Genomic DNA, 19,916 nt, shown 5'->3' with positions numbered 1-19,916 from the left:
ATCTTTTATATTTAAAACAAAAAAAAGTTTTAAAAAATCTCCTATATATGGGGATGAAAGGAGTAAGAAGCAGTGGTATAGTCAATAAAAAAAATTCTATAAAATGAACTAATCCAATTTTCAACGGAGTTAATCTGATATGAAGTATTAACAAATGGAAGGGATAAAGTTTGAATTTGGTTATAAAAGTTCAATTTCAAAATATGAAATATCTAGATGGAGATACTCCCTCCTATTCACAATATAGCATATTGTTAATTAATTTACGGTTTTTTAAAAAAGTAAATTGATTGAAACCTTATTCTTTTAAAAATAACTATAGTACAAACAATAAAACACGCACATGAGTACGTACGAATATGTGTCCACGCACAAATCCACGATAACACTTGTATGCATCTGCATCTATGCATATAGATGTTCCCTTAAGATAAGACTTTGCGCCAGCAGCGAACACAATTGAATCGTAGTTTTGGAATAAGATGCTTCTACGCGGAATCTGTTTATCTTTGTCCTTATCTTTCGCTGTTCGTAAATAAAAAAGCAGACAGAATCTTATCGAATGCCGACTCCAAATTAATATTCCTCCAGTCCAACCGTTAATTTGATGCTTCTTTTGAACCTTTTCGTGAAACACATGGTTTCACTTTGAACTTTTCACATCTCTTATTTAGTATGCTATTAGTAATACCAGAGTGAAAAGAATGTTATCAACACGGGTTGGATTTAGCAGAGGACTAATCTTTCACAATTTAGTGAACTGAGGTTCAAATATTTACAAAAAGAAATGTCTATATTTAGTGGCATAATTAGAAGGATACCTATAATCAGCTTTACTTTACAGTTGGCTCCTTCAAAATTACGGTCGAACACAAAATACTAAAGCAAAAGCTAAAGAAGAGACGAGAACAATCAGATCCTAAATAATCCATAGGAAGCTGACATGTTGGTGATTTCTTGCCACTTTACGCCATGTTGATTGCCAATAAAACTCTGTTCACATTGCCATGTTTGGCACACGCACACATATTCATACACTTCAAGATTTCTGGGCAACAAACATTACAGTTTATCTCTATTTGAGGCGAGTCTTACTTCAAATCCTTAGTAAGAAAGCATGTCTTCCGATCACCACAATGTTAGCCATGCCCATTGGAAGGGAGTAAGTGACTTTCTTCACTGTCTAGCTGTGATTCTTAATCTTCCTCTTCTATTTGTAATGATTATCTGTTCAAGTGCTTGCCTCATATTGTCATTAGATTAGAGGTTATAATTACAACAAAACCAGTTTTATTCTGTAAGCGGTTAATTATTTAATAAATTTTTATTATGAAGGCTACTAAAAATTCGTACAAGGGCTAATTGAAGTGTTTATGGGCATGACATATCTACTTCTTCACGCATTTGTTGGCTCCTTTGAAAGTGTGTCCTATGGTAACATGCCAATCCCATATTAATTAATGATCTCAGAACTCCTTATTTACAAGATTCACGGCTTCCATAGAATCATTATAAATTGTAATCTTCCAAAAACATCCCACTGTGCTGCTCTTGATTGATGCCTTGAAGAATTCTAATTATTTATTCAATTATATATTTATTCATGTATGGTCAAACTCAATGACTATTTTGTTTGATGTATTTAAGGATGGAAGTTATGAACCTGAGATTGGATCAACAGGGGCGGTTAGGGTTCCTGTGAGGGCTCTAAACATCATTTGGGGCAACGATACTCGATTTTGGCGGTTTAAGGACCTTCCGGACGATGAAAGCAGGTAACATTCACATCATATCATAAGGGAAATAAAACATCATGATTATATGTTACTGTCAAATAACAGCCTTACTATTACATGTCCTTCAATTTTTTAATTTTTTTTTTTTAGTATTATATATGTAGTTATTCACTATGAAGCAATGATGCTTCAAAAAAATAAACTTAACCATGTTCGATATTTATCTTGTCTGATATGATACACATTTTGTATTACTATATATATATATATATATATATTAGAACGCTTCTATGACTTAAAAACTAAAAAAAAATTAATATTTCGACTGATTACTATAAAAATCGTTTCATTACTTGTTCAAAACTCAAGATACCTGTACATATAATCTAAAATATTGAAATATATATATATATATATATTTTCAGTACTCGTATCCTAGAATGTTGAAACTTGTGGCAGTCAACATATCATGTTGCATATGTACCTGCTTCTTAGGTTATACATTTCCAACCCCCTCAAAATTGTATGCTTTTCATTAGCTGGTAACAAGAAATTGATGGTTTGGTTTGGGATTTTGAAGGATGATAGGGTTGAAGGAAGGTGCATGGCTGGTTCAAGTGAATTGGATAGAAGTGACAGGAAGAGTTCCAAAGGATGTGCTGTATAAGGCTGAGTCAGTCACAAAATATGAGATCTTTTACATCGTCAAATTCAGGGCTGATGCATTTGGGTGGCACTCTGTGCCAATCAAATTTAAGCTCAGACTCACCACCAAATCTGAAAAACAAAACCACCACCACCACACTGATCAAGAGGATGAGAAGAGCATCATTCTGGAACAGTATAGAGAGAAACAAGAGCTCTGGCATGAAATCCCAGGAGGCATCTTCTCTGTTTCTGACTCTGATGGCTTTCTTGAGTTTGGTATGTTTGAAGTTGACACTGCTTGGTGGAAGGGCAATATGGTCCTCGCAGGTGTCAAGATCAAGCCCATACAAACCTAATGATTACATTATCTTTAATTAAGTGCCCTTTTGTTCATGTTTATTCCTTCTTCTTTTTTTTTTTCCCTCGTCAATATGTTTATCCCCATAATTACAGTAAGAACAACGTGTTTTAGTTCAATTTGCAGGTTGGTTTCACAATCCTGTGTTGAGGTCATGTAATTCTCTTTTCTGTAATTTTGTCTTGTTTTTTATGTTATAGTCAAATAAAAGATGTTATTGGATTTGTCCAAGATTAAATACTTCATGTGAAAAATGTTAACTGTATTATTCTTATATCAATTTGATGCGTTCAGACTTCAAAATGTGAGTGATGATATTGATAGTCCTTTCATCTACTTTCAACCAACATTTTAGCAAGAAAGAAAACTTGATTCTGGACGGAGTACAATTGCATCACCTGTTAAGCTTTTATTTGTGTCTTAATCTATATCAAAATCTTAAACAAGACATAACAAATAATGAGTAAATGAACAAATTATTCCTGAGCTTTAAGTCAAGTAGCCCCACAAACCCTGAACTCATTTATTGTGTAAATTATTTTTTTAATTTTTTAAAAACAGTATAATCTGGCCTTTACAATTAACAAAAGTTAAATTTGACTGTTAGTTAATAAAAAATGACACAAAAAATTATATAAAGTGATTAAAAAAATAGGAAAATAGCAATCAAAGACCTCTATATGAAATTTATATCAATTAAGGATCAGTTGTTATCAAAACTCAAATGGATACTTATCGATTTGGGTTAGTTTTTTATCTACAAATTCTATTCGAGTTTTAACAACAATTAATTTTAAATTAACAATAGTCTATTTGAGTTTGTTTTCCAATCGGGTTTTGACAACTTATTTTTGATTGATATAAATTTAATATAGAGGTCTTTGATTGCTATTTTGTTTTAAAAAATTATAATAAAGGATACAAAAATTATAGATAATGACCCAAAAATTTGGTCATTTTATGATAAACTAACTTATATTTTCTAATCTCATTTCCCTTTATTTTAAAATTCTGGCTCCGCCCTGATTGCATCGTTGTTGTTGGGACTTCTAAGTTCACTTGCACCCATTCAAGGGTCTAATCCATCAGGCAGAGCTGTTGAGTTTGACTATTAAATGTTTTGACTGTTGTTTTAGTTCTAGACTCGCTATTGGTCTTTCTATCAACAAGGGTCAGTATGCTTCCTACTTACTTTGTATGTTCATTTCATGCAAAGGTTTTTCAAATCCTTTGGGAGAGAAAAAATATGTTTCAAACTTTGCCTTTCGAAGTTCTAGTCATATTGTCATTAAGCTTGCCGTTTTACAAAATGTTGTCGTCATGCTGGTTTTATTTTTCTTTATCGTGAATTCCTTTCTAAAGAAGTAATCTTTGGTTCGTTGGTTTCTTATTTTGAGTTGGGCCCCTTTTATGCATGTTTGTTGCTGTAATTGTAAAGCCCATTTTATATTGGCGCTTATGTTTTTCTCTTGATATATTCTATGTTCTACTATGTAGTTGTTTTCGTGTTCTACCATGTTGTTTTTGTTTTGGCGCATGAAATTTAGATTTTGTAGGTCCTCATTCCGTTGTAATTGTTTTCTTTATGTTTTAATAAAATTTGATCTTTCTTGAAAAAACTATGACGATTAGCCTGGGAAAAAAATTATTGTTTTGAAGAACCTAATATCTCTGCCACTACCTATTAGAAAACAGCAAGGTGTGAAGGAAATAATATTGGTATCAATGTATTGATGTTACAATTTGAGGTTTTTCATAATTTAGGGAAAATTTGAGTACAGACATGGCAATTTCAAATCCTCCTTTTTTCGGGGGGTAAAAAGCAACTTGTAATCCTTACATTTTCTTCTATGTTAAAAAAATAAATAACTTGAAATTAGAGTAGGCTCCCAGTATTATATAATGTGACTTTCAATATTTTTTTTATAGTTTAAATTAATTGGTGAGAAATACGTTGATGATGGAATTAAGAATTATCAATAATTCAGAGCATCATTTAACTTGGGAGATGATGAATGACGAAAAGAACGATAGGTGATCAATCCCATATTCCCACTCCCATATTCCCACTAGAATCAGATGCCTTATCTTGGAATAATAAACTTTACATTCTTTAGTTATGTATCTCACTCCTACCCACGCTACTTTCTCTTTATCTTTCAAAACTTTGGCTTATGGAATATATTCCTTTTCCATTTTTTTTGCCCTTCATATTCTTCTAAATAAGTTCCCAAGTTTATATATATGTATGTATACGTATATTAATTGCTTCATATAAAGTAGTTATCAACTAAATTTATTCTTTTTAAATTCAAATGATTGAAAAACCTCCCACTTAATCATGAACATGTATAGAGGAGGAGAAAGACTGAGAAATAACAAAATACTCCTCCGGTTTTATTTATAGAATAGAGAGAGAAAAAAATTTGATTCTATTTACAAGGAATTTGCCAATTTCCAAGACTCTTCTTTTTACTTTTGTCCTTATTAAATGCTCTGAATAAAAATATTAGTAATAAAATTTAAAAACATTTATTAGAGATAAAGGTAAAAAATTTTAAATTTTAAAACAAATTTAATGTGGTTTAAAGTTTTTCTTGATTATGGTAAAATATATTAAAAGTGATTTATAAATAAGACTGAAGGGAGTAAAAAAAAGTGTTGAAATTATAATAAAATTTACAATTTTCAGAAGGGGAGAATGACATTTGAGGACTGAAAATTAGAATTAATTCCATTTTAGGACCGGAAGATTTCCAAATTCCTAATCAAACTGAAGTTAGAATTTACTGCATCTAATTACTTCTATTTCAAGGACTTGAGTGTGTGTATATATATTAACTTGTGTTTTGTGAAATTGTAAGGACAATAGTGCATGCAAGGAAATAATGGGGAATGAAAACTCAATTCCAGAACTGCCACAACCACCACCACAACCGCCATCATCCCAGCCACCACCTCTACCAGCAGTGGCCAGTCAAAGAAGAGAAGCTCCTCCACCCTCATCACCACTACCACCACCACCACAACAAGCCGCTCAACTTAGAGAAACAAAACCCTCAGAAAAAGAGAACAAGAGGGGAATAGAAGCTGTAAAGAACACAAGAGAAGGGAAACAAGGAAATCATCGAAGCTTGAAACCACCTGAAGCTGTGAGTCTCCCAGAAAACCTTCAAAAGATATTGAAGGATGCTGACTCTCCCATTGATAAGTCTTCCATGGACAAGCTCTACGATCAACTTTATTCTTCTGGCGTCTTTTTATCCCACAAAACCAAGGCAAGTCCACTCCCAGTTAACTCCAATTGATTTTTATTAACTATATGTCTCGGTGTCAACTAGGACTTCTATTCACATGTCTTCCGGCCTCTTTAGTTTCTTTAGCACCTGAATGTTAGGTTAATTTTACCTATGAAACAACTAAACCGACAAACGCAGACATGAGCCTACTTTGATGAAAACTTTATCTCCTCAAATATATATATATATATATATATATATCCTATGTATATGGTAATAGAATTTAAAGAAATGATGATGTGCAGAAATTCTGGGTGAACAAGAAATCAAATTGCAACTGTTTCATGTTGTATGCAAGGGCACTTTCAATCACCTGGGCAGAAGACCCTCGCTATTGGAAATGGATTCAACTCCAAGAATCAAGGTACTTATAATTCACAAGCCTTATCCTACTAAGCAAGGGTGCACACAATTCACAAACAAGCATATTTCACACACAGACACACACAATTTTAAAAAATATGTACCAACAATATAAATAAACCTTGATTTAAATAATGAGAGGAATGGGGTGTGATGTTGCAGTGGGGCAATGATAGAGGCAGCTGAACTGAGAAGGGTGTGTTGGCTAGAAGTGCATGGGAGGTTAGACACAAGGAAGCTGACACCGGGAGTTATGTATGCAGTCTCCTTTCATGTGATGCTGAAAGACCCAGCTCAAGGCTGGGAGGTTCCTGTGAATGTAAGGCTTGTGCTCCCAGGTGGGAAGAAGCAAGAACACAAGGAGAATTTGATTAGCAAGGCGAGAGTGAAATGGATAGAGATTCCAGTGGGGCAGTTTGTGGCGCCAGTTCACGATGATGAAGGTGGAGAAATGGAGTTCTCTTTGTATGAGATTGAAGGCGGGGCTTGGAAACAAGGCCTTGTCATCAAAGGAGTCTCCATCAAACCTAATTCTAATGACTACAGAATTTCCCTGGAATGATGCAAATCATGCACAATGACAGTTCATATCTGGTCTAGTACAGTTTTAGAGTTTAATAAAATTGTTCATGGAGTTTTATGTAATACTTTTATATATATATATATATATTGAGATACTTATGATATAATACAAAAGTTTCTATGACAATGTAGATTGTAGCATGGCTCACAAAATTAGTGCTGTGATCCTAATTTGACTAGATTTACCCACTTCAATACAATGCATCTGTGCAGAGATATTATGGAACTCAGATTTCAGTAGAACTCACAAATATTTGACTTCGGAGCAGAAGTTTGTCTATTCAGGCATGCTATTGATTATTAAATTTACAAAATACTTGAAGGTTTGTAAATATGGAAGAAACAAGAAAAAGAAAACAAAAACGATCTATGACATTTGTTCAATTAATCTTCAAAGTGTGGCAGCATCTCTATAGAAAAAAGCAATCTTCGGTGCTTTAAACATCTGCTCTGTATCCATCAGGTTTATACCACAATGAAAAATCAATCCCCTTGCTTATTAATTTCTCTGTTGCGGGTCCAATTCTCTCCAGCAGCTGAACTCATCAAGGCAAAAAGATATTAATCAAAGAAAAGGATGTCAACATGAATCCTGATGGTCCCCAAAGTAATTCATTCATTTTTTTCCATATCTTGGCAGAAGTTTGAAGAAAAGCAACTTGATAGGCTTGCATGCGACATACACAAAGTTTATAAGGAATAACGAACTAATAACATCAACTTCAGACTTCAGAGTATTTGCAAGAATAGAAAAGCTTCCCCCAAAGTGAAGGATAAAAAAGAAAATATGCCCAGGTATATACAACTCGTAACCCAGTATTTTCAGCTATTTATAACGTACTAGGAGCATGAACAGAGACCTATCAGCAAATAAATTTAGAACAAGTTATCGAGCAAGTTAGAAGGGAAACAATCAGGGCCAACTAACCTTTGTATGGATCGCACCATTAGAAACCAAGACAGATCTATCAAATACGCAAAATTGTCCACCGTCCATCCTAGTAACTCTCCCACCAGCTTCTTCAACCATCTATAGGAAGGAAAATGAAATGAAGCTAGGTAAACAATTTTCATAAGGGCCCTAGGAGATTGAGCTCTCACACCGTTGGATCTGTTTATCGGATGCAACAAATGCTTCAAGAATAGGAAGTACTTGTTGTTTTCTCGTTGAGAAGTCACTCAAGCGGATTTCATTTTAGACCACAAGTTCAGCCGTTCAGGGATGCAGTGTTGGCTTGTGATAACAAGAGTACGTATGTACAACTCATAAAGCTTACCAGAACTCCGGCAGCCATGTCCCATGGCTTTAGACGATATTCCCAGTACGCTTCCACAATCCCTAAAGCTACATGACACATATCCACTGCAGCGGCACCAAGTCGCCTAACTCCCTAAACATTAAATATTCAAAAATTGAGAGAGAAGTGAAAGGCACAGAAATGAGGAACAAACTCTTTGAGAAACAGTACATTTGAAAAGAATTTAGGTTATTACCCTGCTGACATCAGTAAATTCTTTGAATAATTCTATGTTCGTAGACCATGCATCATCGTGATCATACCCAAATCCTGTAACCAGAAGAGATCGCTCCACCTGAAAACAAGAAAATAAAGATTAGTTTACGCAAAACAGTGGGAAGACCAGATTATCTTCTCTGAATTAATTAAAAATTACAATGACAAGGAGACATTAAATAATATTTGGTAAATCCAAATCAACCAACCGCAACTTGGCAGAAATAATAAACATGCGCAAAGTGTACTTACATACAAAGAAGAATGAATAGCTTATCACATAAGAAGATGAATGAATGAAAGAATATAAACATACAATGTGGAAAAAACTCGAACAATAAGATAAAACTGACAGGACAAAGTAAACCCCAACGAAAGAAAAAAATATACAATGTCAAGGATAGTTGCAATATCCTCGCAACAAACTCTCAAGATCATACCAAGCTTCAAATGTCAAGTTAATTGGCTTAGCAGTATTCATTATGAAAGTGTAAATAATCCATTCCTCTTAAGTTGCAACACTTATTCCTACAATATTTGACAACGCTTCAACAATAACAATAGTAATTAGTAAACCTTGTGAGACGAAGAAAATGATATAGAAAACCCCTGTCCTTAGAAGAGAAAAGTTGACTAATCACCAATCCGAATGAGAAAAGTGGGGGAAGAAAATGGAATCCAAATAATATTGAGAAAATATCATAACACATCAGCAAAAATACGTGATTTGTGCAATATTAGTATTACACAAAACTAAAGTAAGAGATTCCAGTGACCATATATTGCTGCCACTTATTATTATTAGCATAAATTATGCACAACATCAAAGGAACCATCTAATATTACTCACCTGATCAGTTGTGCTAACTTGGATTCTTTGTCCATTGCAGAATGCTCCCCCACCTAGAAGGTAAAGAAAACTGGTTGCAGAGTTACATGAAGTTTATAAACAAATAAATTTGGTAAGTCATTGTCAATTTATTTTTGGAGTAAATAGCAGTTAAAATAAAATAATCTTCACCAGCAGTTGCAGAGAAAATGCGAGTATTCCAACACATAGGACCTCCTACAAACTCAACCTGAAATAGATAAAAATTTATATTAATAAATCAACAACATTTCTTCCAGCTTCATCCTCAATGATAGAAGGTATAATAGAAGATTGATTGATGTTCAATATCTGATGAGCAGTTACGAGCCTACAATCATATGCTTCTCTAAGGAAAATAAAAAATTCACTAGGAAAAGAGAAACTCAAAGCAAGGATGTGAACCCCTAGGCAATAAAAATTGGAAAAAAAAAGGAAAAAGAAAAAGTAAAGAAGACAACACGACACAAAACCAATAAATGTAACTAAATCAAAAATACAATGCCACCCTCCATCTCTTTGAAAGTGTACGAGGAAACTTCTACATAAACCATTAGCTCAAAAGCATAGAGAAGTGCAAACACTCCTATCAATCATAAGGTAAATTAAGAAAGATAATACATAATAGCAAGTGTAAAAATCTCCATAAAACTCAATTCTTCTTGCTAGAACCAGTCTGTGTTATATGCCAGAAATCCAAATGTGGACACAACCAAACTTCCTGACATAAACCAGAAACTCTACATGACAAGCTCCAAGCCATAGGGTGATCCAAGTAACTACAGATCTCACAACTATCATATACATTAACTTGAGATTTAAAAAAAAAAAAAAAACTTATGATCAACAGTCAATCAAATTGTAACTGAGAAAAATGCTTTCAAAGCCTTTGATACTGCCATTTCTAATAACAAAATTACACTAAAACTATATTTGAGCCCTTCTCAATATGCGAAGAAAATACCATTGGGCCAGTAACTTACTGGACTTGCCAATTCTAATTACATTGATGATGGCATTCCATACACTTTCTACAAGCTTAAACGTATATGATTCTTTCACAATCAATCAACTGAAAAAGATCCTTTTATTGATGCATTACTATATACACATTCAAAAATTCTGCATGTAAATGTCATTCAATCATAAGTCCACACATCACACATCATTTCAATTCTTAGACTTGAGAGAAGCCATTTTTAAAATCACAAGAGCAGCGATTAAGTACATCAAACAGAAGGAAATTTTTTTTCCTCTTTTCATCAAATCCAAGGAATAGCCAAGTTTTTGCTTCAATTATATCAATTATATTAAAAAAAACAACACCACATTCAGAGATTCAATCAATACTGAAGTTATTCTTGTTTATTTTATCCCATAATTATATGAACATCCATGCAAATAACAAGAAATAGAAATCAAAGATATGGTTCAAGTACCACAGCAGCAGCAGCAGGATTCCCTCGATGTAGAACTCCAACAGAAACTGCAAAGCTAGGATAGCCGTGTGCAAAGTTTGTCGTCCCATCTACATACATATCAAAGATCTGTGGGTAAATTATCTAAGTATCAAATCTATATAAATTCCAATACAAAAATAAAAAAACTTGAAAAACATGCTGTTTGACATGAGAAATGCAAGCATACATAAAGGGAACTTTTTTAGAGAAGAAACTTCATTAAAAACAGAGAACCATATGAGGGGAATTAATATCATTCCTTTAAAATAGGCGTTAGGAGGTATGGCAAATTTAGGAAACACTTCCAGGCAAAGGAAGTAGTTGCTTGTACTGACCCCGAAGTAAAAGGCATAGTGCCTTTGTTTAGTTACATTATTAGCAAAGTAGAGGTTTGACAGTCTTTCATCAATATATTTTTTCACCCCCCCCCCCCCGACCTCACTTTTTCTCTTATTGTCTCAACAATGATAAGCAAAAATGAGCATGGACTGAAATTTCAACCTAAAGGATCAATGCACCAGAGATAATCAGATGCTGAATCTCCTATAATTCCGCCCTCTTCCCCAAGAATAAGATGGTCTCTAAAATTCTTTTTCACCACCTGTAATATGGCAGCTTCACTCATTTTATCTGTCCTGTAAATAATTACAAACTTGTATGAGAATAAGATGGAAATAAGAAGAAATCTTCCTCTGTTAGAAAATAAACAATGCAATAACTCATCAAAAAATAGTTGAAGATCAACCATGAAAGAAACTTGGAGTTCAAGCTTTAAAGATTATATACATTCAGAGAAAACCAATGTCTGAAATTAATAACACTGGACAGAAGGTACTTTTCTCTAGAAAAAGAGATATCACAGACAAACTCCCAAACCCACATTGATTAGAGATTCAATGAGACCTTACTCGGTCACCAAGTCAGTTAATCCTTTATATGTAATATTCCGTGGCTTATTGACAGCATCCATCACAACCTGGAAATAACAAAAAGATATAAATAAACATGGTAATGTGGTTCATAAAATATAGCACGTCAAAACCTGCGCAGGGTTAACCAAGTCAGTTAATCCTTAATAGTTGGTGCTAGGGATGCTTAAGCCTTGTTTAAAAAGCTTAAGCTTATGTGATGATGATTCTTCAAATGGTATCAGAGAAACAGAGCCTCTTTGACCAAGCATTTTAAACTTTCAAATCCTTGCCGCTCCAATTCATGATAATTGACTCCACCGTTTTCAATATCTAACACCTCTCTATTTCCGCTTCTATGCCTCCAGCGAAACTCTCTTTATTTTTCCCACCACGGCAGTATCCCCATTTCCAGTGTTTTCACTTCTAATTAATTAAATTTTTCACAAAAATTACCTACATTCCATTTTAATTCATTAAATACGCTAGAAGATGTCCCTTATCGAGTTGTCGCAGATAAGCATAGGCTCACAGAGATTAGAGTGAGACTTCTAATTACAAAATAGAAGCTCTTGCATTTTGAAATCTCCAAAAAAAAAAAAAAAAGCTGAAGAGGAAGATATCCTTTATCTTTGTTGTCTAAAGCTAATTGAAAAAAATAAGCCATTGAAGTGGCGATCATCCAAAGCCTCGAAATGCGATGAAGGAAATAACAAACCTCAGCACCAGTCTGAGCAGCAGATTTGACCACTTCAATGAGCTCAGCAGGATCAATGGGTCCAGTTGATTGGGCACCCACTTTCGGAAACCTTTCAGATAGTAAAGATTTTGTTATAAAGTGAGGTCTTCTTGATATTGAGCTCCAATTATGAAGGAATTTGCTGAATCTTTCAGGGAAAGTGCGAGAAAATTGGCTCGAGATGCATAGCGACGACCTCGGTACCACAGAAAACACAGGGTGAAGGTTTAAGCTAGCCGAGAAGACCATTGATGTAAACTCAAAATGCGTCCTTTCTCCTGCTGTGAACCTCTGCTTTGAGATTGTGAAGTGGGAAATGAAAGCGAAGAAGACTTCAAGAAAAAAGATGCATTTCCAATATATAATATTTAATTCATAATTAAAAAATAGCTTTTTGACCGAAATCATAAAAAAAACTAGCTTGGATCGAGAATTAGGCGGGCGCGCGGAAACAATAATATGCAATGCACCAAACTTCGATCCTGTATTTGTTGAATGGTTAAAATATAAATGGCGTGTAATGCTTCAATTCAATGTAAATTAATTTATAAAATTATAAATAAAAAAAAAATTATTTTGTCTTTTAATAAGTAATCATTAGGATAATTATGTTGATAACAAAAAATTAAAAAGAAATTTAGGGAAGCAACTATGATTTTTAATTTTGGTCAACGGGAAGCACTATGATTTGAAGATAGTTAATAAATTATATAATAAAAAAACATAACTTTAAATCTTTATATTTTTTTTCTGTTTTTCATTTATTTTTATACTTTTTTAATATTTTTAATTCTTATATTTTTATTTTTTATTGTTTTATATTTTTTCATAAACAAAACATAAGGACTTTAAAAGAATTTAAAATAATGATAAATAAAATTATGAAGACTAAAAACATCGAAAACAAAATAAAAAGACTAGTCGAAAATGCAAGTAAAGAACGTAGACATAAAGTTATATGTCTTTTATATAATTTTAAAATATTTAAATTAATTAACATCTTTGAAGCAATAGGAAAGAGAATTAAAAGATTACATTTTTACTTTTTAGTGAGTAAAAAATCTATAATTAAACTAAATAATATATTTTAACGAAATCTTGAAAGGTACATTAGTACGATTTATGATTTGTAAATAGTATAATTATCTTTCTTTTTCTTATCTTGTCTTTTAATATGTTTTCATAAAATTTTGAAAGGTATATTTGTAATTTATAATTTGTACACTCTTTTTTTTTTGGGTGAGGTGTAAAAACACATTTTAGTTCATTATGATAAAGGGTTAAATAACAATTTAACCTCCAACACTATTTAAAATTTTAAATTCATTTTTTTACAATATTTCTTCTCAACTTTTAAAAATAATGCAATGTAATTCTCACTATTATTAAAAGTTAACTTAATCCTTATTATTAATAAAAATTAGCTTAATTTTTATCATTAGTAAAAGTTAACTTTGATTGTTAAGTGGTTTAAAAATGACAAAAAATAACCTTAAAAATTATTAAAAAAATTAAGATTCTGCAATTTTTTCCCTTTTTAAAATAATTTTAGGTCATTTTTATAATTCTTTAATACTTTTTTATAATTTTCTTGATTTTTTTAATTAAATAATCATTAATTTTTATTAACAAAAAAGTTACATTATGCTGTTTTTTAAAAATTGAGGGGAATATTTCAAAAAGAAAGGGCCTGCCCCTCTAGTTTAGGAGCCATCAGGTTTAGGGGTTAAATTGCTGGCCATGGCGCCATATGATAAATTTAGTTTTTCTTTTTTTCTTTTTCTCCCCACAGGTCGAAATTTAGTTTACTCCCTGTAGCTTGCATTCGAAGTTCGAACCTTCCGCTTGAGTGGGATAATTCAGTTCACATTTCCAGAGAGATGATGCAGCTCGCTTCGCTAATTTCTAGTTGCAGTAACTATACTCATCCCCTCTCGATTAAGGTAGGCCTCTTGTATCTCCCATCGTTCTTCTTTGTTTACTCTGCAATTTTTGAGACTGAGTAAAAATTGGTTCAATTGTGAAGGGAGAACAAAACCTCATTCCTGTTAAGGCAGAAAATGTGAAGTTTTCTTTCAAGAGCTTGGCTCCGCCTTTAATGGCTGCGCTTGTGGCCTTATCTCCGTTATGCTACACTCCAGGTTAACCACTCAAGCCTAACCTGAATTTTGAAGAATCCCCACTTGTTTTTTTCCTTAAATACTAAAGTGCCCCTGCTTTATTGTTCAAACTTCCACAAATACCATTGCTTGTTTTCTTGCCTCATTTTGTTTTCGTCTGTTTGTGTTAACCAGAAAAGGTATAACTCCCTTTCAGTCTTTTCTTACGTTAGCATATTCCTTATGTGTGATGTCGATGTCTGAAAATTTTAATTCATGTGACATTACAGATATCACATTGGTCCTAAAACAGGTGAAATTGCGTGAAGCTCAACTACAAGTTAACGTCTAGTTTTGAGTGACTCGCTAAGTGATGAATGTTTTGTTAGATGGCCTATATCTCTTTACACAAAATGACCATAGGAGAGCTTCAAGCCTAAGGCTAAGTATGAAAAGAATCTTGAAAAGGTTGTTATAAACATCTAATTTCTAATTGAATGTGCATAAAACAATGCTAAGTATCTTATTATGGTCAATGGTGAACAGGACATAAACAATCCAACACTAGACTAGATTGTTGGCCATGAAGGCATGAAGATGCCATGGTGGTACAAAGAGACGAAATCCTTCTAAAAGAGGTTAAAGAGAAAATTAGCAGGATTTCTATGGGTCCGGGTAGAAGTGACGAGGAAAAGGAAATGCAAGGTTAAGTAGTTAGTGAAAATGTGATAAAACTGATTTTGAGGGTTATACTTAAGCATTTATTTTCTTTTCCTTTTGTTTGGTGAATCTACTCAAGCTTTTTATTTCAGAAAAAAATGTGGCCCAGACTAAAATTTTTGATGTTCAATTCATATTGACGTCATTTTAAAAATTCTCATAAAGCCTGTTGTATAGCAGATTAAACTTTTCAATGAACTGACCATTGACTTGGTATGCGACCTAAAGCCTCGCTACCCAAGGGGCCAAGACTTTGATTTTTTCTATTCCCATTTTAAGGAGTGAATTCAATTATTGCTCATCCCATTCCCTTCACTAAAAATAAGTTTTGGTACAAGGTGTGGCAGATAAATTCATTGTCCACCTTTCAAGTCTGATGGACTTTCTTTCAAAAAGATGTATTAGAGATTTGATGAAACCAACGTGGACCTTCACTTAACATCTTAAAGTTTGTGAGGAAATAGTCTTTGACAAAGCCAATTGGCACACAAATGCCTACAGTGTACTGTAATGCAAACTTTTCCCTTTGCTTGGTCTTGTTTTCATTACTAAGAGAAAAAAGGATTTTGACCCCAAAAAAAAAAAAGCGAGAAGTTCTAGACATGTCAATTGTTGTGAATGCAGCAGAACCATGCAGTTTGTACTCTTGCTGACTTCTTCAATGCTACAGTTTCAAATGGCCAAACCATAGATATCCAGAGAGGAGCCTCTTTGTTTCGTCAAGCTTGTATTGGTTGTCATGATGCTGGTGGGAACATAATACAGCCAGTGAGCTTCCTGTTGCACAAGACATCTGTATATATATGTTTGTTCTTTCATGTCGTTTCTCTGATTCATATTCTTTTATTTGTTTTTTCTTCCAGGGAGCAACTCTATCTATAAAGGATTTACAGAGGTAACAAAACAACTACTTGAGCATCCTTGTGATGTAGATAAACCTAGAAACATCAAGATTTCAAAAGGATTCAGAAAATCTAAGTTAACATTGAATTTTCGGCACACATTTTTGACAAGTTATTGGGTAAATTAAAATTTTGTACCCTTGAAATATACTCCCTCTGTTTTCATTTATAAGAGAAACTATTACTTTTAGTTTGTTTTTTTATACAAGCAAAATCACATTTTTCAATAGGCATTTATTACAAGCTTCCTAAATTACTCCTCATAATTTTATTATTCATAGTCATAAGAGACAATTAATGAAGACTTAATTAACATAATTAATAAAGGATACTATAGTCCAATTCTTTTATTTTTAGACATAATATAGTTAACCGATTTTCTTAAACTGTGTGATATAATTTTTTTCCCTACAAATAGAAACGGAGGGAGTAGTATTTTACTTATTAATCCTTCATCAATGTTGTCTTTAATTCACGTTTTCGTATCTAAATTACTGACACAAATGATACAAAATGTGCACCTTCAACTGTCCATTAATAAAATAAGCTGGAAAAAAAGAGACTTTTGGGTAATTTGGCAAACAAAACATTAGTTTGAGCAGACTGAAGAACTAAAATTGGAGAGGGGATAAAAAACTAAGGACCGCAGTGGAAAAAGTTTGTATAGTTCGAAAACCAAAACATTGCTTCACTCCAAGTTGTATGAGAATGTCTGAATTATTTCGCATCCAAAATTGGCGTGGCTCAAGTTTTGAAGTTATGATGTCTAGTTTGGGACTTGTGTTCTAGATCTTCCTGGTAAATTGCTGTCTTATACATTATAGATGTTCTGTTTTGCAAAAGCAAAGTTCAAGTTCTTTGGCTCATGGAAAATTTGAAGAAGACTTCTTAGATCCCTTCTTTTGTTAAACGTGCCTGGAAATAACTCGAAGGTTGGCCCTTGCAGAAATGGAGTTGACACAGCAGAAGGGATCTACCGAATCACATATTATGGCAAGGGAAGAATGCCAGTAAGTTCTCTAGTGGAATCCAAGGATTTGCTAAATCTGAGAGGGGAAAAAAGAAAAGAAAAGAAAAGAAAATCTGTGACTCAGTCAATAATAGAATTGAAAGGGAACTGACTAGTATTCAACACAAGGATGGTCTCACCATCTCAGTAATTGATCATTTCCCCCTTACAGATTTGTCCTTCACCATTCTAACTTTTTTGTAAGTTAAATATCTATTTTGGTAAATAGAATGGAATTAATTGAAAAATTGAAGGAAAAATGACTTTAGTATCCTTACTTTCCAAAGAAGCATAAAAAATAAAAATGATCAAGTGATAATTACAAGGGAAAATCACATTTAAGGATCTGTGAAGAAAGTTATTCGCAGATAAGAATCAATAGCAAATTACAATTCAAGAAAAAAAGAGTTCGTATTTCCATTTTAACAACAATCAATTTCATATTGGCCCTTGTCTACAAATAATTTTTTCATAGGTCTTTGAATGCGATTTTCCTTAATTACAAAAGCATAATAAATGTGAAAAATGAAGGAAATGGAACCTCTTCCCTTCCTCATTACCAACCCAGATAAGCATGTCATTTGTTACACACACTGCGTGTAAATAATGTGCCAAACATGTTTATATATATATATATATATATATATCATGATTGACTTGATTCATTGATATTTTACTTGATTGTCTATCAATTGATCATTCCATAAATGTGGTGAGTGTAGTTTCCTATTGCTGTATTGCTCTTTACCATGTCAAGTTATATTAATATCTGTTGTACCTCGTACATAAGATCTCTCAGAAACGTGCTTAACGTATTTTTCGAAAGTGCTTATTGTATGATTAGAATAGATTGATTTAGCCAGTCTAACTCGGGGAAGATGGTCTAACATGTGCATGGTCGCCTATAATTATGTACACATACGCAGGGATTTGGTAAGGAATGCATGCCCCGAGGTCAATGCACATTTGGAGCTCGTTTGGACGACGAAGACATAAAGGTCTTAGCTGAGTTTGTGAAGATGCAGGCTGATCAAGGATGGCCAACTATACAAAATCCACAAGATTGATTGATTCACTTATTAGCCTTTATATGTCTGCTTTTAACTCTATCGTAGCAATGATTCTATCATGTTCATTCATTTGAGCCCATATAATTATTGCTACTGCATGATTCTACTAGCTCCTTCGCATATTATGTTATTTTGACATCCTGTGGCCTACGTAAAAGAAAAAATTTTATAAATTACTTATCAATTATCACCAAAATCTTCATGTCAATAATAAGACTTGAACTCAAGCCTTTATTAGAATAGCACGCTAACTGGACAAGTCTTCAATGGGCAGAAGAATTTCCTTTGGGGGACTTAGTGTACAAAGTCAATTTCTTCCTGCATCTTTTTAAAAATTTTCAATTTTTTCTTAATATCTAATTCCTTGTACATTTGAAATATTTGGGTTGGGGGGGTTTAAAATGTAAATATCATTTTCACTACACTAATACGTAAGGAATATCCATATTCTAAGAAGGGTTTATTCCTAAAATATTGAAACTATTAGATGAAAAGATTTACACATCAAACAAAAAGATTGACTATACCAAGAGGATAGTATTTATGTATCATATTTTTTTAAAGAAAAAATTATTTGTGTGTCTTTTTAATTATTTATGATCAGTTCAGTGTACAAAATATCTATTATAAATAGGCTTCTGGGTCTGTATGAACCTGTTTAAAAAGCTGGTCCCAGCCTTCCATTTGGATCTGTCAATATTTCAATTTCAAAATAAATAAAAAAACAAAAGAAGGACAAAGACAAAAGAATCCAACCAAATCTAAAGACAAAAAGAGCCTACTCCCTGTGTTCTGCCCTGCTCATTGTCTTTTATACAGCACATCTAACAAGATATGGGGAGAATTTCAATCAAGGATCATAAATCAGACTTTATTATTAATACATTCTAAAAAAGTTTGAAACTTTAGTTCAATCAATGAAAATTAAGACGAATATAATTTCAACAGTAAAAAAATTAAAATACTCTTCGCTTGTTATATAAAATCATTAATTATCAATTTTTTTATTAATATGAATTATAAATTACATGAATTTATATGTCAATAATTATATAAAATTTGATATCAATTATTCAATCACAAATAGTAATATCAATTGTTAAATTACAAACTTTATTTATTAATTTATAAATATTAATTGTAAATTACTGACAAGTATTGTAAATTAAAACTAATGTTAGTAAATTAATAAGTAAAGCTGGCAAATTAACAATTGATATTACTGCGTGTATGACAAACAAATGTAATTTACAACTCATATTGATAAATTAATAAATAAAGTAAGAAAATTAATAATTAATAATTTTAGATAAGAAGTAAATGATAGTTTGGTTGTTTTACTATTAAAATTATTTTCACTTTAATTTCTCTAGACTGAATTAAAATTTAAAATTTCTTTTGGGCTCCATTAGTAATGTCTTATATATAGTTCTTAACTAAAACTCTCCCCAAAATATGTGTATGATCTCATCATGATGTAGTAGGAATAGGAGAATTAACATCAGATTTATCTTCATTCCTTTTTTCCTTCTACTACTTATTAACTGCAAATTTAAACCATTTAAATTAAATTTATATTTTTGAAAATTATCAAATCTAATTTAATAGTTTAAATTTACAGTGATTTTTCCTCTACTCTCC

General features: G+C 32.5%; 4 protein-coding genes across 6 annotated transcripts; 3 read left to right on the top strand and 1 right to left on the bottom strand.

Annotated features, from left to right (window-relative positions):
* The first annotated feature begins 873 nt into the window (after nt 1–873).
* Nucleotides 874–2,982, top strand: LOC129286927 (putative F-box protein PP2-B12). The gene is made up of 3 exons (XM_054923032.1): nt 874–1,162; nt 1,648–1,775; nt 2,317–2,982. The coding sequence occupies exons 1-3, from the start codon at nt 1,118–1,120 to the stop codon at nt 2,738–2,740; spliced, it is 597 nt and encodes a 198-aa protein (XP_054779007.1). The 5' UTR covers nt 874–1,117; the 3' UTR covers nt 2,741–2,982.
* A 2,611-nt stretch (nt 2,983–5,593) lies between these two features.
* Nucleotides 5,594–7,117, top strand: LOC129285454 (protein PHLOEM PROTEIN 2-LIKE A1-like). Its single transcript, XM_054921171.1, has 3 exons — nt 5,594–6,020; nt 6,287–6,405; nt 6,567–7,117. Exons 1-3 carry the CDS (start codon nt 5,631–5,633, stop codon nt 6,964–6,966), a joined length of 909 nt encoding a protein of 302 aa, XP_054777146.1. The 5' UTR covers nt 5,594–5,630; the 3' UTR covers nt 6,967–7,117.
* A 75-nt stretch (nt 7,118–7,192) lies between these two features.
* LOC129285453 (phosphatase IMPL1, chloroplastic) lies at nt 7,193–12,922 on the bottom strand. The gene is made up of 10 exons (XM_054921170.1): nt 12,455–12,922; nt 11,737–11,804; nt 11,330–11,463; nt 10,808–10,896; nt 9,522–9,579; nt 9,351–9,403; nt 8,481–8,579; nt 8,264–8,377; nt 7,915–8,016; nt 7,193–7,522 (listed from the first exon to the last, which is right to left on the bottom strand). Exons 1-10 carry the CDS (start codon nt 12,881–12,883, stop codon nt 7,424–7,426), a joined length of 1,245 nt encoding a protein of 414 aa, XP_054777145.1. The 5' UTR covers nt 12,884–12,922; the 3' UTR covers nt 7,193–7,423.
* A 1,257-nt stretch (nt 12,923–14,179) lies between these two features.
* LOC129285455 (cytochrome c6, chloroplastic) lies at nt 14,180–18,384 on the top strand. 3 transcript variants are annotated; one of them, XM_054921172.1, is made up of 7 exons: nt 14,180–14,418; nt 14,502–14,616; nt 14,865–14,887; nt 15,919–16,062; nt 16,158–16,189; nt 17,143–17,206; nt 18,132–18,384. In XM_054921172.1, the coding sequence occupies exons 1-7, from the start codon at nt 14,356–14,358 to the stop codon at nt 18,270–18,272; spliced, it is 582 nt and encodes a 193-aa protein (XP_054777147.1). In that variant the 5' UTR covers nt 14,180–14,355; the 3' UTR covers nt 18,273–18,384. The 3 variants fall into 3 exon arrangements, with proteins under 3 accessions (XP_054777147.1, XP_054777148.1, XP_054777149.1); XM_054921173.1 differs by lacking the exon at nt 14,865–14,887 and having other exon boundaries at nt 14,183–14,418; nt 15,965–16,062; nt 18,126–18,384; XM_054921174.1 differs by lacking the exon at nt 14,865–14,887 and having other exon boundaries at nt 14,188–14,418; nt 15,965–16,062.
* Nucleotides 18,385–19,916: the final 1,532 nt, after the last annotated feature.

The sequence above is a fragment of the Prosopis cineraria genome, unplaced genomic scaffold (genome assembly GCF_029017545.1).
Source record: "Prosopis cineraria cultivar Desert tree isolate PC_DT_omini unplaced genomic scaffold, ASM2901754v1 PC11, whole genome shotgun sequence".
Classification (NCBI taxonomy): domain Eukaryota; kingdom Viridiplantae; phylum Streptophyta; class Magnoliopsida; order Fabales; family Fabaceae; genus Prosopis; species Prosopis cineraria.
Note: the sequence above shows the minus strand (reverse complement) of the source record. Positions and strands in the feature narration are given on the sequence as shown.

Bases quoted from the DNA above. Each gene is read 5' to 3' on its own strand.
- LOC129285455 (XM_054921172.1), top strand. From the start codon at position 14,356: ATGATGCAGCTCGCTTCGCTAATTTCTAGTTGCAGTAACTATACTCAT. The intron at 16,063-16,157 runs GTGAGCTTCCTG...TTTTTCTTCCAG, and splicing joins GTGGGAACATAATACAGCCA to GGAGCAACTCTATCTATAAA. The intron at 17,207-18,131 runs GTAAGTTCTCTA...ACACATACGCAG, and splicing joins ATGGCAAGGGAAGAATGCCA to GGATTTGGTAAGGAATGCAT.
- LOC129286927 (XM_054923032.1), top strand. From the start codon at position 1,118: ATGTCTTCCGATCACCACAATGTTAGCCATGCCCATTGGAAGGGA. The intron at 1,163-1,647 runs GTAAGTGACTTT...GATGTATTTAAG, and splicing joins GCCATGCCCATTGGAAGGGA to GATGGAAGTTATGAACCTGA. The intron at 1,776-2,316 runs GTAACATTCACA...GGGATTTTGAAG, and splicing joins CTTCCGGACGATGAAAGCAG to GATGATAGGGTTGAAGGAAG.
- LOC129285454 (XM_054921171.1), top strand. From the start codon at position 5,631: ATGGGGAATGAAAACTCAATTCCAGAACTGCCACAACCACCACCACAA. The intron at 6,021-6,286 runs GCAAGTCCACTC...GATGATGTGCAG, and splicing joins TTTTATCCCACAAAACCAAG to AAATTCTGGGTGAACAAGAA. The intron at 6,406-6,566 runs GTACTTATAATT...GTGATGTTGCAG, and splicing joins ATTCAACTCCAAGAATCAAG to TGGGGCAATGATAGAGGCAG.
- LOC129285453 (XM_054921170.1), bottom strand. From the start codon at position 12,883: ATGATTTCGGTCAAAAAGCTATTTTTTAATTATGAATTAAATATTATA. The intron at 8,017-8,263 runs GTAAGCTTTATG...TCCTTCCTATAG, and splicing joins ACATGGCTGCCGGAGTTCTG to ATGGTTGAAGAAGCTGGTGG. The intron at 7,523-7,914 runs GTTAGTTGGCCC...TGATGAGTTCAG, and splicing joins ATGGTGCGATCCATACAAAG to CTGCTGGAGAGAATTGGACC.